Here is a 14833-nt window from a genome sequence, read left to right as displayed (position 1 = left end):
AATGGAGCCACTCAGGACTATTGAGAATCGCTGCCTAAGCATTATTGTAATCACCTGACACCTGCACAAAACCAAAACCAAAACCCCGAGTGTGCTCAGTGTTTGGATCTTTATAATTTGTTGTCATAATTTGCCCGTTATCACACGTGGCGTGGAGGCCCGCATATTATTGTTGTGCTGGATTATGCTAATTCCTCTGCAACAGGACTGGGCCGTGTGTGCTTTTAGGCATAATAAAGCAAAAGATCATGTAATAAAGCAATAAATAAAAATAAAACAGACTAAACGGGCCTATTAGGGGTAATGCACATGAAGCAGCCTATATGCCTGGCCAATAGGGCCAATCATTTGGCCTATAAAGTGTTGGAGTTTTTTGTAATAGATTGACTGAAATTAGAATTCTTTCCATATCCAATTACAACTTTTGGAGCGCAAAAATATATATTAGGCTAATAACATTATGATAACACTAAATACATTAGGCTAATAACATTATGGACTGTGACCTGAAAATAATGGTCATTTTATTCAACCACAGGGAATGGGAATGAACTGTAATTATTCAACCACAGGGAATGGGAATGAACTGTAATTATTCAACCACAGGGAATGGGAATGAACTGGTGTTGTTCCCCCGCATGCTTTACATTCTTGTGTGTACATTACAATGTTGTTGTGATATCTGTACACACCAGGCGATGTGTGAAAACACGGACTGTGGGTTTACTGGATGTGGTCTGGGTTGGGTCTGGTCACGACATAATGACAGGGTGAGGCTGGCGTTGAGGGGGGCAACATCGCTCCATAGCCCGTGCATTAATCGAGTTGAACCAAGTAATTCGAGCCACTTCGCAAGGGGACGCAAATTCTACAAATATTTTGGTTTTATTCTTCAAATAAACAGCCTGGCGTTTTCGCCATTGGAAGACTGGATGTCAGCGAGGCTTGTCTGCATAGCAAATTGTTAAGATTAAGTTTTCTGCAAATCGGTGAAGCCGAACCAGGAAGAGCAAAGCACATCGCTCAGGCAGCCACCGTCCTCTCTCTCTCGCTTTCTCTCTACTCTCCTGCTCTCCCCCAGTACGGAGATCAGTTCAGCCATCACACCAGTCCATAACTATTTCGACGCATCTCCAGGCACAGTATGACGGAGTGTGTAAGTTAATATCTCTAAATATTTCTTCCGTAACGGTTTTCGAGTGCCGAGTGTTGAAGTTGCGTTCCGAGCCCGTCCAAAAAGGAGTGCAGAACCTATTTTCGCTTCTGCCTTGCAGAATCGATAGCTGTAGCTTGCTAGCATGCGATATCCATGGGTTTCATACTAAATAGTGTTAGAAAATCTAATTATTTCGATATTATTTTCATAAATGGCATGGAATATGTGTTTGTGGCAGTCTTATTTTGGCCGCAATGTGTGTTCCGGTCGCCCATAGCCCCATAGATAAAGCAGTTACTTCGGATGGCAGGCTACTCACAGACTTCAAGCGAGCGAGGCGCAGCCTGTCTACTGTATGTCGGCCCCGATGTCCTCAAGTAGGCTATCGGACGTTTGGTATGTTTGATCAGGTTAAATGGCTTACCAGGGCGAAGCTCAGGTGTTACATTTAGTGTTTGAATCGATTTAGATGGACTGTAGACTACCTGAAGACCATTTAACGACAAACAAGCCGACGCCTCGTGTTTTATATTTTTAATTCGGGCATAGAAAGTGTTCAAAACACCTTACCCTGTACGGGGGTATTTTGGGCAAGTTGTTGGTCCCTCATTGCCCCCATATTTCACACAGTGTTAAGGTGTAATTACATAGGTTAATGCCTGGTCATTGAAATAATAGTGTTTATTTGCATTTGTCGAAACGTGGAGTAGCTTGCACAGAGACATGGTAGGCAAGATACAGTAGCTAGATACGTTTATTATGTGTCTGTGTTAATAGCCTGTAGACTAGGCTACACAGGACATGGTTGTTTTGTAACTTGTTTGCCAGTGGGCTCTACATTCATGTAACAATTACGTGATACAAACATTTTGTCATGTTGTCTAATTGGGTTCTGCTGATTTAGAATGATTGCTGTATGTAGAATGTTTGCTGAAATATACCAAACAAAAATATAAACACAACATACAACCATTTCAAAGATTTTGCTGAGTTACAGTTCATAGAAGGAAATCGGTCAATTAAAATAACTTCATTAGGCCCTAATCTATGGATTTCACATGACTGGGCAGGGGAGCAGCCATGGGTGGGCCTGGGAGGGCATAGGCCCACCCACTTGGGTCCCAAGTCCACCCTCTGGGGAGCCAGGCCCAGGTAATCGGGATACGTTTTTCCACACAAACGGTTGTGAGGCCGGTTGTATGTACCGCCAAATTCTCTAAAACGACGTTGGAGGCGGCTTATGCTCGAGAAATGAACATTAAATGATCAGCTCTGTTAATGATTCCTGCCGTCAGCATGCAAATTGCACACTCCCTCAAAACTTTAGACATCTGTGACATTTTGTTGTGTGACAAAACTTCACATTTTAGATTGGACTTTCATCGTCCACAGCACAACTCGCACCTGTGTAATGATCATGCTGTTTAATCAGCTTCTTGATATGCCACACCTGTCAGGTGGATGGATTATCTTGGCAAAAGAGAAATGCTCACTAACAGGGAGGTTAACAAATTTGTGCACAAAATTTGAGAGAATGAAGCTTTTTGTGCATACGGAACATTTCTGGGAACTTTTATTTCAGCTCATGAAAAATTGGACCAACAGTTAACATGTTGCGTTTAATTTTTTTGTTCAGTATAGAATGTCTGATGGATTAGAATGTCTGATAAATGAGATTGTCTGTTTAGAATGCCAAAAGGTGTCAGAACATTGTCCCTGTGCAGATGGAATTCCTGACCTCTCACATGATCTCATAAGGAAGGAATCCTGTTTTGACTATTTTGCATTTGTTTTGATTGCGTTGGCATGCACTTCAGTTTTTCAGCATTCCTTTTTTTGTTCCTTATTTTTTATTGTTTAGCACAGGGGATTGACATCTGGCGGCCTGCGGATCAATGAAATAGATAACGGCAATATTTAGTCGCACACCTCTCTATTTTCCATGATTTATTGAAAAAATTATACATGTGAGTGTATAGGGTATTTCATTTTATTGTTCATAATGTGGACATAATGAGTAGCTTTTTTCAGCTTTAATACAAAATCCCGAACATGTAGGGCATCGCCAACAACCATCAATAGGCCTACTGTTGGATGTTGAGAATCATATCTCTTGTAATGGCTGTTTTGGATTCTTCACAAGGCACATTCGTCACTTTTAGAGTGTTTTTCTGTGACCAAAAAAATAATCCTGATTCTACCAAACTATTGATTAAGACATATGTTTGACTTTGAATTAAGGTAGGTAGGTATCCCTAATGGATAAGATGGTAGACTGGATTTTAGGCACGTTTGAATGCACAGTTCTCTCTCTCCGGGGATTTTTGTTTGTTGTGAATATGGATAAGATGGTCTGCGGTATTCTGTGGTATGCGGCTCCTGTTGGCCTGGTTTTATTTCGGACCCTAAGCTCTTTCCCTAGGGGCCCCTACCACTTCAATGTTTACGGAACTGTAAGAAATGGATAGGAGAGTATGAGTAAGCAGTATAATGATGTTCCATCTAGCCCTCCAAGACTCTTTGCTCCATAAGTGGAGCTTCTATAGTGTCTTCATCTGTCCAGTCTTTTCAGATGGGTAGAACGGTTAGGATAAGGGACTAGAGATCAAAATTGTATTAGTGAAACCTGAAGGGGTATGTACGTATATACGTGGAAGGGATTAGGCGATAGGCTAGGGATTGAAAAGGTACTAGGGTTGTATTCACTGTAGCAAAACAAAAACTATGAGAAATAAGAAAAGAAAGAAGTGTTTCTTATTGGACAACTTCAGGTAATCCCTCCCTGTTTCAGTCCGTTTTCTTCCGCTTGGTGGCTAATGAATACGACCCACGATCCTGTTTTATAGGAGTGACACTAACCATTTGTCTCTCCTCCCCAGGCCCAGTGGTGCAGCATGTGATGATCCACGCTCGGAACGAAGGTCCCCTCAGCCAGAGCCGCAGCACAGGGAGGCGGGAACACTGCCCCCATAGGCCACATGGTGAGACCATGGGTGGGGCCTGGCTTGAGCGCACGCTGCGATTCGGCAGGACCTTGAAGAAGCGTAGGACCAAGCGAGGAAGGGGAGGGGTTAAAGAGATGAGGGAGAAGACGCCGGAACGGAATAGGAGGCGGGGCAGGAAATCATATCCCTTACGAGGAAGGGGAGGGTCTTCGGAGGAAGAGGGACTTAGCTGTCACGTTTTACTCACCCGGTTGGAGGAGGACATCCTGGAGCAGGAGGACACCAATGAGAGGGGGAATGATTTGCCTACCCAACCGCCGGTTAAGCCTGAATCCCGGATCAAGAAACTGGGCAAAGGAAAAGGCAAAGCCAAGGGGAAACTCCTGGCGAAGAAGATGATTCCCAAAATGATATCCAAAACCACCAGTGATGTGCAGGAGTCGCCGTTTCCAGAGCCGCGTAAGCGACGGCTAGCTTCTCTCAACGCTGAGGCGGTGAACAGTCTACTGTTGGAGAGACCCAACGAGACCAGGTCGGCTGGCAAACAGGCCAGGAGACAGCAGGAGGAACCCTCCAGCGGTGAGTCAATCCTGGGGACAGATCCAGCTAGGGGCGGGGTGGCCGGAGGTCCTAAAGCTCAAAGAGCCAGCAGCAGCAAGGCCTCCATATTGCACAAGCCTGAACTGTGCCGACGCTCCAAAAAGGCCAAGAAAGTCTCCAAGAAACTGACCAAACCAGATAAAGGAGAGAAGAAAGAGACTGCGATGATGACTCTACAGATGTTACACACCCCTGCTCCTCGACGGCTAGCCGGACTCAACGCTGCCGCGCTGCTGAAGTTAACGAGCACCTCCGCAACTAGCAAACAGCGAGTGAAACGAACATCGACTACGACGACCGACTGCAAGACCACGAGCGCCGCATCAGTTGATGTGAAGCAGAAGCAACCGCGACTGAATCTTAAACAGTGCGGCCGCCAGCCTAAGCAGAAGGGAAGGAAGTTGATTCCACAACAGGGAGGCTGTTCAGCCTGCAAGAAGTCCAACTTTGAGGCAAAAGTGGAGTGGGAGACTGGAGGTTGCACCCACCGGCTAACCAAACCAGGCTACCAGTCGCGCAGCATGCTAGCCTACCCGCTGAAGCCTGTCGTCAAAGAGGAACAGGTTGAGGCAGAGCTGAGCCCGTACTACTGCTGCCCCCCAGAGGGCTCTGTGGAGTACTGCCACCGCCTAGCATTGTTCCTGGGTCAGAAGGCCTATGCTGACTCAGAAGAACAACCTTTAAACTCTGCAATGACCCCTATGAAGCGAGAGTGCCTGGTGACATCGCCCTCTGTGGCCCACCCCCACTCCCACGCAGCCCTGACCCTCAGCCCCCACCCCTGCCTCTGCACCGCCGACCCCGCCTGCTTCTCCAGCTACTACGTCCACATCGCACACCCCGGAGCTCCGTCGACCACCCTCAGCTCGCGACCTCTGAACTTTGGCCCCTCGACAATGTGTCCCGGCAGGGTGTCTGGGTCCAAGCTGCTGGGTCCTCCGGTGTCCCATGCCGCGACACTGGCCCACCCTGCTTTCTGTGGCTCAGTGGGCTCGCCCTACTACAGCAAGGCCTGCCGTGTCAGCGGCTACACCTACAGAGCCATGCAGCCGGTCAACAGCAGGGGGTGCACTTTCTCCACAGGCTGCTCCGAGTTTACACACGGCATCAAGACAGGTAAGAGGACGACATTGGGACTGTATGCCTACTGACTAGGCCCTATATGCTGATATAAATGTTTCAGCAAAGACCAGCCTTCGTTGTGTTTTCGCCGGTGACCAGCCTTTGTTGTGCTTTCGCTGGGGACCAGTAAATTAGCATATTTGGGGAGTGTGGTCTAATCAGGGTTTCTGTTAGTAAAATGTGGTGGTGGACAACGTGACCGGGAAGATTTTAATTTACCGGCCATTTGAGAAATTTACCGAACCCTTATGTTACCCATTAGGGCACCCACCCACGGTTCTCAGAATGAAAGAAATCAGATTTAGATTATGGTAATTCATCTTAACAGAACATGAAACTCCTGTAATGAAGCAGCCAATAAAACGTCATTTTCAAACATTTGCCAAAATGTTAAACAGTGCACCTGATGAGAGCGGTTCCATATGTAACAGATATTAAAATATCAGTTAGAAACGTAGAATGAGGTGGAATCTAAAGATGCAACAACTAGGATGGGTTGCTAATATGACTAAGATTGTCTTTGTTTATGGACAGCAAAAGAAAGTTGATATAAAAACCAATAGAACAGGAGAGTGGCATATGAGGAAGTATTTCATAGTCGGCCCGGCGAATATGCTAGGGAAGTAAATTGAAATAAATAAATTCACTATACAGAAATAAATCAAATAAAGCATGACTTAGCTACAGAGGAATTGAGAACCATTCGATTTCTTTTTATAGCTGCGGATTGTTTCAAATTACAAGCTTGTAGACCTATGCCTATTTGGGAAGCTCGCAATTTTGACAGAGCATATGGCAATAGGCCTAGCTGATTATTGAGTTGCCAATTCTTGCGCATTAATTCTTAAAATCAATACACAGAAGTATATTTTTTGTTGTTGCGAACTGTGTTTCTTCCTTCAAAGACCAAAATGAATTTTCCAGAATTTTACTTAATTATGACATAACATTGAAGGTTGTGCAATGTAACAGCAATATTTAGACTTAGGGTTACCACCCGTTCGACAAAATACGGAATGGTTTCGTATTTCACTGAAAGAATAAACGTTTTGTTTTCGAAATGATCGTTTCCGGATTTTACCATATGAATGACCAAAGGCTCGTATTTCTGTGTGTTTATTATAATTAAGTCTATGATTTGATATTTGATAGAGCAGTCTGACTGAGTGGTGGTAGGCAGCAGCAGGCTCGTAAGCATTCATTCAAACAGCACTTTACTGTGTTTGTGAGCAGCTCTTAGCAATGCTTGAAGCACAGCACTGTTTATGACTTCAAGCCTATCAACTACCGAGATTAGGCAGGCAATACGAAAGTGCCTGTAAGAACATCCAATAGTCAAAGGTACAGTGGGGAGAACAAGTATTTGATACACTGCCGATTTTGCAGATTTTCCTACTTAAAAAGCATGTAGAGGTCTGTAATTTTTATCATAGGTACACTTCAACTGTGAGAGACGGAATCTAAAACAAAAATCCCGAAAATCACATTGTATGATTTTTAAGTAATTAATTAGCATTTTATTGCATGACATAAGTATTTGATACATCAGAAAAGCAGAACTTAATATTTGGTACAGAATCCTTTGTTTGCAATTACAGAGATCATACGTTTCCTGTAGTTCTTGACCAGGTTTGCACACACTGCAGCAGGGATTTTGGCCCACTCCTCCATACAGACCTTCTCCAGATCCTTCAGGTTTCGGGGCTGTCGCTGGGCAATACGAACTTTCAGCTCCCTCCAAAGATTTTCTATTGGGTTCAGGTCTGGAGACTGGCTAGGCCACTCCAGGACCTTGAGATACTTCTTACGGAGCCACTCCTTAGTTGCCCTGGCTGTGTGTTTCGGGTCGTTGTCATGCTGGAAGACCCAGCCACGACCCATCATCAATGCTCTTACTGAGGGAAGGAGGTTGTTGGCTAAGATCTCGCAATACATGGCCCCATCCATCCTCCCCTCAATACGGTGCAGTCGTCCTGTCCCCTTTGCAGAAAAGCATCCCCAAAGAATGATGTTTCCACCTCCATGCTTCACGGTTGGGATGGTGTTCTTGGGGTTGTACTCATCCTTCTTCTTCCTCCAAACACGGCGAGTGGAGTTTAGACCAAAAAGCTCTATTTTTGAATCATCAGACCACATGACCTTCTCCCATTCCTCCTCTGGATCATCCAGATGGTCATTGGCAAACTTCAGACGGGCCTGGACATGCGCCTGCTTGAGCAGGGGGACCTTGTGTGCGCTGCAGGATTTTAATCCATGACGGCGTAGTGTGTTACTAATGGTTTTCTTTGAGACTGTGGTCCCAGCTCTCTTCAGGTCATTGACCAGGTCCTGCCGTGTAGTTCTGGGCTGATCCCTCACCTTCCTCATGATCATTGATGCCCCACGAGGTGAGATCTTGCATGGAGCCCCAGACCGAGGGTGATTGACCATCATCTTGAACTTCTTCTATTTTCTTCTATTTTCTAATAATTGCGCCAACAGTTGTTGCCTTCTCACCAAGCTGCTTGCCTATTGTCCTGTAGCCCATCCCAGCCTTGTGCAGGTCTACAATTTTATCCCTGATGTCCTTACACAGCTCTCTGGTCTTGGCCATTGTGGAGAGGTTGGAGTCTGTTTGATTGAGTGTGTGGACAGGTGTCTTTTATACAGGTAACGAGTTCAAACAGGTGCAGTTAATACAGGTAATGAGTGGAGAACAGGAGGGCTTCTTAAAGAAAAACTAACAGGTCTGTGAGAGGCGGAATTCTTACTGGTTGGTAGGTGATCAAATACTTATGTCATGCAATAAAATGCTAATTAATTACTTAAAAATCATACAATGTGATTTTCGGGATTTTTGTTTTAGATTCCGTCTCTCACAGTTGAAGTGTACCTATGATAAAAATTACAGACCTCTACATGCTTTGTAAGTAGGAAAACCTGCAAAATCGGCAGTGTATCAAATACTTGTTCTCCCCACTGTATATGAAATACAAATTGTATAGAGAGAAATAGTCGACGCGTCATAATTCCTATAATAACTACAACCTAAAACTTCTTAACTGGGAATATTGAAGAACTGGGAAATTGAACCACCAGCTTTCATATGTTCTCATGTTCTGAGCAAGGAACTTAAATGTTAGCTTTTTTACATGGCACATATTGCAATTTTACTTCTCCAACACTGTGTTTTTGCATTATTTAAACCAAATTGAACATGTTTCATTATTTATTTGAGACTAAATAGATTTTATTTATGTATTATATTAAGTTAAAATAAAAGGGTTCATTGTTCATTCAGTATTGTTGTAATTGTCATTATTACAAATATATATAAAAATTGTCCGATTAATCGGCATCGGCTTTTTTTGGTCCACCAATAATTGGTATCGGCGTTGAAAAATCATAATCAATCGACCTCTAATCAAGACATATAGAAAGGGAGGCAGCCATTTTTTATTTTAAGAATGTGAAATGTCAGAATAATAGTAGAGAGAATGTTTTATTTCAGCTTTTATTTCTTTCATCACATTCCCAGTGGGTCAGAAGTTTACATACACTCAATTAGTATTTGGTTCCATTGCCTTTAAATTGTTTAACTTGGGTCAAACGTTTCGGGTAGCCTTCCACAAGCTTCCCACAATAAGCTGGGTGAATTTTGTCCCATTCCTCCTGACAGAGCTGGTGTAACTGAGTCAGGTTTGTAGGCCTCCTTGCTCTCACACGCTTTTTCAATTCTGCCCACCACTTTTTTATGGGATTAAGGTCAGGGCTTTGTGATGGCCACTCCAATACCTTGACTTTGTTGTCCTTGAGCCATTTTGCCACAACTTTGGAAGTATGCTTGGGGTCATTGTCCATTTGGAAGACTCATTTGCGACCAAGCTTTAACTTCCTGACTGATGTCTTGAGATGTTGCTTCAATATATCCACATAATTGTCCTTCCTCATGATGCCATCTATTTTGTGAAGTGCACCAGTCCCTCCTGCAGCAAAGCACCCCCACAACATGATGCAGCCACCCCCATGCTTCACGGTTGGGATGGTGTTCTTCGGCTTGCAAGCCTCCCCCTTTTTCCTCCAAACATAATGATGGTAATTATGGCCAAACAGTTCTATTTTTGTTTCATCAGACCAGAGGACATTTCTCCAAAAAGTACGATCTTTGTCCCCATGTGCAGTTGCAAACCGTATTCTGGCTTTTTTATGGCGGTTTTGGAGCAGTGGCTTCTTCCTTGCTGAGTGATCTTTCAGGTTATGTCGATATAGGACTTGTTTTACTGTGGATATAGATACTTTTGTATCAGTTTGCTCCAGCATCTTCACAAGGTCCTTTGCTGTTGTTCTGGGATTGATTTGCACTTTTCGCACCAAAGTACGTTCATCTCTAAGAGACAGAATGCGTCTCCTCCTCCAGAATGCGTCTCCTTGATTTTCCCACGATGTCAAGCAAAGAGGCACTGAGTTTGAAGGTAGGCCTTGAAATATATCCACAGGTACACCTCCAATTGACTCAAATTATGTCAATTAGCCTATCAGAAGTTTCTAAAGCCATGACATAATTTTCTGGAATTTTTCAAGCTGTTTAAAGGCACAGTCAACTTAATGTATGTAAACTTCTGACCCACTGGAATTATGATACAGTGAATTATAAGGGAAATAATCTGTCTGTAAACAATTGTTGGGAAAATTACTTGTGTCATGCACAAAGTAGATGTCCTAACCGACAAACTATAGTTTGTTAACAAGAAATTTGCGGAGTGGTTGAAAAACAAGTTTTAATGTCTCCAACCTACTAAGTGTATGTAAACTGACTTAAACTGTAGGTCTACTGCTGCATTGGCCTAAAGGTTATGAGTTCCATGCACTAATTTCTTTAGCCGCCAATGGATCACGGTGAATCGATGCATCCATATGTCAGAGGCTGGTGCTCTTACATTAGTTTACCATTTGAATTCTGATTTTTATGATTATCCATGTGACAGATTTAGAGTAAAGAAAATGTTATTATTGAAATTAAACTGTTTCACGAAAATGCGCATTTGAAAATCATAACTGGCAGAACGGTAGAAATTGTAGGATAAATTGTAAGGTTCTCCAAACTTGAAACTCTTGCGCCGCCTATGAAGTCTTTATAAAATAATTGCCTCCAGGTTTCCATGGTCGGATTTGCCTATAGGCTACTTTGAAGCAAGGTAAGACATGCCTCATAATATGAAGTAAAACATTTTTATAGGTTTCAAACAATTAGGCCTATGTTTTCAAAATGCATACTGCCTCCAGCTCACATTGTAAAGTGGTGGTGACGCGCTGATAGCCTGTTGCCAGCACTTGAAAGGTGAATGGGAGGCGCGCTTCAATTACACGGAACCCAAACCGGCTGCGCGCGTGCGCCATCGTGCGCTATCGTGCATACATTTATTTTGTCCCCCTACACCAAACGCGATCACGACACGCAGGTTAAAATATCAAAACAAACTCTGAACCAATGACATTCATTTGGGGACAGGTCGAAAAGCATTAAACATGTATGGCAATTTAGCTAGTTAGCTTGCACTTGCTAGCTAATTTGTCCTATTTATCTAGCTTGCTGTTGCTAGCTAATTTGTCCTGGGATATAAACATTGAGTTGTTATTTTACCTGAAATGCACAAGGTCCTCTACTCCAACAATTAATCCACACATAAAACGGCCAACCGAATCGTTTCTAGTCATCTCTCCTCCTTCCAGGCTTTTTTATCTTTGAACTTATATGGTGATTGACATCTACACCTTCATAGTATTACCACGACCACCAGCAAAACAGTTCGTCTTTCAATCACCCACGTGGGTATAACCAATGAGGAGGTGGCACGTGGGTACCTGCTTCTATAAACCAATGAGGAGATGGGAGAGGCAGGACTTTCAGCGCGATCTGCGTCAGAAATAGAAAGGAGTTCTATTTTAGCTCTTGGCATCGCAGACGCTCGTTGGCGCGCGCGAGCAGTGTGGGTGCAATAATTGAAAAACATCGATTTTTACATTTATTTTGCAACGCTCGCGCACGCGACGTGTCCAGTCTGGGCAGCATGTTAGGCTACCGGTTGAGAAAAAAAATAGTAGGCATAGCTCTTTTTGAAAGATGCACCAAAACCTTTTTTAACACGCGTTTGCATTTAGAATTGTTACGCAATGAATGGGCTTATAAAATGACATGATTTAGGAGCTGCAGGAGAAATCACACTCAAAATAGGCTGTGTTTGCTGTGCGTGTGTGATAGTTGTTGTTGGATAAATAGATAGGCTACATGGTGACTAACGAAAAAACACGCACACCAATTTAATTCCACTATTATGCAAATGATCCCATAGACCGATAAGCATGACGGTCAAATGTATTTCCATCGACTGGCATTTCCATCAATTAATAAAAAGCATTATTTTGCAATGGGATTTTTTTTCTCGCGGTCATTTTGGCCAGCAACAGTTTTATTTTGTCAGCTTTTCATTGTATTATCAGACAAAAGCCAGCAATTGCCGGCTAACAGAAAACCCTGGGTCTAATATATGTGTATTTGTGGCAACCGACAGTGGAAGGGTGGTACCAGTTTAAGTGGTTGATGGTTATGTTGTCAAAGGTTGGCCGCCTCTTTTTAACACTGTTAGTTCTACAAACTTTTTAAGAGCATGTGACATTAAAGATCTGACATTAAGGTCACAGTAACTTAATGGACGTTAGTTGCCTGGAAGTTGTGGTGAATTTTGCATTATCTAAGTTATTGTAAAATTCACATTAACTTAATAGCCAGTAACTGCTAGTAAGTCATAGGCAATGAACAGCCAGTAACTTCCTGGCAGCTTAACTGGCAACCAGATGTCAGTACGTTATTGTAAAATGCACAGTCATTTACTTGCAACTAGCAAGTTGAACTTGAACTCACTGAACTTTTCTTATAAAAAGAAAGCTTATAACATTCGGTGACAACTACTAAGCAGTATTTATGGTGAGCACACTTGGGACCCAGCCTCACCTGGCCTCACCTGGTTGGCAGCAAACTGATCTTCCTTCCACACCATCAGATCAGTGAGCGTGACAGAGATAAGCCACAGTAAGTTACTGTAAATTTTACAATAACAACTTGCTGCAAAAACATAAACTTCCCGATGACCAACTGCCATTAAGTTACTGGAAACTGCAACTTCTTAACTTACTACTTAAATTACTATAAATATTAAACTTTCATGAAATCACAAGTGCAATACATCAAAATAAAGCTTAACTTGTTGTTAATCCAGCCAAGGTGTCAGATTTCAAAAAGGCTTTACGGCGAAAGCAAACCATGCGATTATCTGAGGACATCGTCCAGCACACAAATGCACAACAAATCATTTGCAACCAGGGAGTTGCGACACGAAAGTCTGAAATAGCGATATAATATATCCCTTTCCTTTGAAGATCTTCTTCTGTTGGCACTCCAAAGGTCTCAGTTACATTAAAAATGGTCCTTTTGTTCGATAAATTTCTTCTTTATATCCATAAAAACTCAGTTTAGCTGGCGCGCTTCAGTCAATAATCCACTCGGTTTCCATCGGTCAAAATGCATACAAAATGAATCCCAAACGTTACTAATAAACTTATCCAAACAAGTCAATCAACGTTTATAATCAATCCTTAGGTACCCTAATACGCAAATAAACAATAAAATTGAAGACGGAGAATCGTTATTGTCTTTACCGGAGATAAACAAAAGGAACGCGCTCTCTCGGCCATGCACATGGAAACACTACAGCCAAAATGGGAGCCCTTAGAAAAACTACTTATTCTCCCTCATTTTTTCCCAAAAACCAGCCTAAAATTCTTTCTAAAGACTGTTGACATCTAGTGGAAGCCCTAGGAACTGCAATTGGGCACAATTTCGCTCCATTTATAAAAGTGCCAGCCATTGAAATCAGTGGTAGGATGAAAAAAAATGTTTTTGGGATGGTTTGTCATCGGGGTTTCGCCTGCCATTTCAGTTCTGTTATACTCACAGACATTACAGTTTTAGAAACTTTAGAGTGTTTTCTATCCAAATCTACCAATTATATGCATATCCTAGCTTGTGGGCCTGAGTAGCAGGCAGTTTACTTTGGGCACGCTTTTCATCCGGACGTCAAAATACCGTTCCCTATCCCCAAAAAGTTAACAGTGCAGCTCTTGATCGTCACAAGCGCTTACAAAGATTGTAGAACTGAGTGGACAAATTAAGTGCTCAACCTTAATCAACATGACGATAAAACCACTTAAACAGGTACAACACTTCCACAAACGGTTGGCTCAAATACTAAATATTTAAGACCATGCCCCTTAAATATGCAAATGAGCCCTCACCAGCACAATCACACCTTAATTCAACTGTAAAAATACTGTATTTTTACTGCAATTCCGTAGCCGGGAAAATTTCTGTAAAATTACAGGTCATTTTCTACAGAGTGTGCCATAAGCACATCTGAAGTATCCTATAAGTATAACTGTCATTGTTTCTACATTGGAACCAGAGGGTTCTTCATGAGAGGGTTCAACATGGAGCTGTAGAGGGTTCCCCTACAGCAGAGTACCCCAATTGGTGGCCCATGGGCCGAATCTGGCCTGCGGGTGGTTTTATTTGGCCCCCAAGTTTTCTGAGAAAAATAAATAAATAAATGTCTATATTTTGAGTTTTCATTGTTGGATATGAAAGATTGTAAAAACACCAGGAAATCTGTTCCCAAGTATTCCCGCTCATGATAGAAAGACACGTGACCATATACAAATATAAGCAAGGTTTGAAATTATTATGTTTTAGGCATATATCTGTTTGGACTTCTTGCAGTCTACAAATTATTTGTAATTATGTCTAGGCCCCCGACCATCTGCTAAAGAAAAATCATCCTGCAGCTGAATCTAGTTGATGATCCCTGCCCTACAGGGACAAATCAAAGGGTTATACTGTGGCTTCCAAAATGGTACCCCATAGGGACAAATGACAGAACTCTGTAACCAGAGGGTTCTTCATGACAGGGTCTACAGTGCA

The 14833-nt window shown here is 42.7% G+C and overlaps 1 protein-coding gene across 1 annotated transcript in view; it reads left to right on the top strand.

Moving 5' to 3' along the window:
* The first annotated feature begins 811 nt into the window (after positions 1 to 811).
* LOC139556603 (bromo adjacent homology domain-containing 1 protein-like) overlaps positions 812 to 14833 on the top strand; it is a 37560-nt gene continuing 23538 nt past the window's right edge. Inside the window, exons 1-2 of the mRNA XM_071370760.1 lie at positions 812 to 1156; positions 4036 to 5817. Of these exons, the coding sequence (XP_071226861.1) occupies positions 4056 to 5817 (1762 nt within the window). The 5' untranslated portion in view covers positions 812 to 1156; positions 4036 to 4055. The remainder of the gene's footprint in view (positions 1157 to 4035; positions 5818 to 14833) is intronic.

Source organism: Salvelinus alpinus, chromosome 27 (genome assembly GCF_045679555.1).
Source record: "Salvelinus alpinus chromosome 27, SLU_Salpinus.1, whole genome shotgun sequence".
NCBI lineage: Eukaryota > Metazoa > Chordata > Actinopteri > Salmoniformes > Salmonidae > Salvelinus > Salvelinus alpinus.
This window is presented reverse-complemented; position numbering and strand designations above follow the sequence as displayed.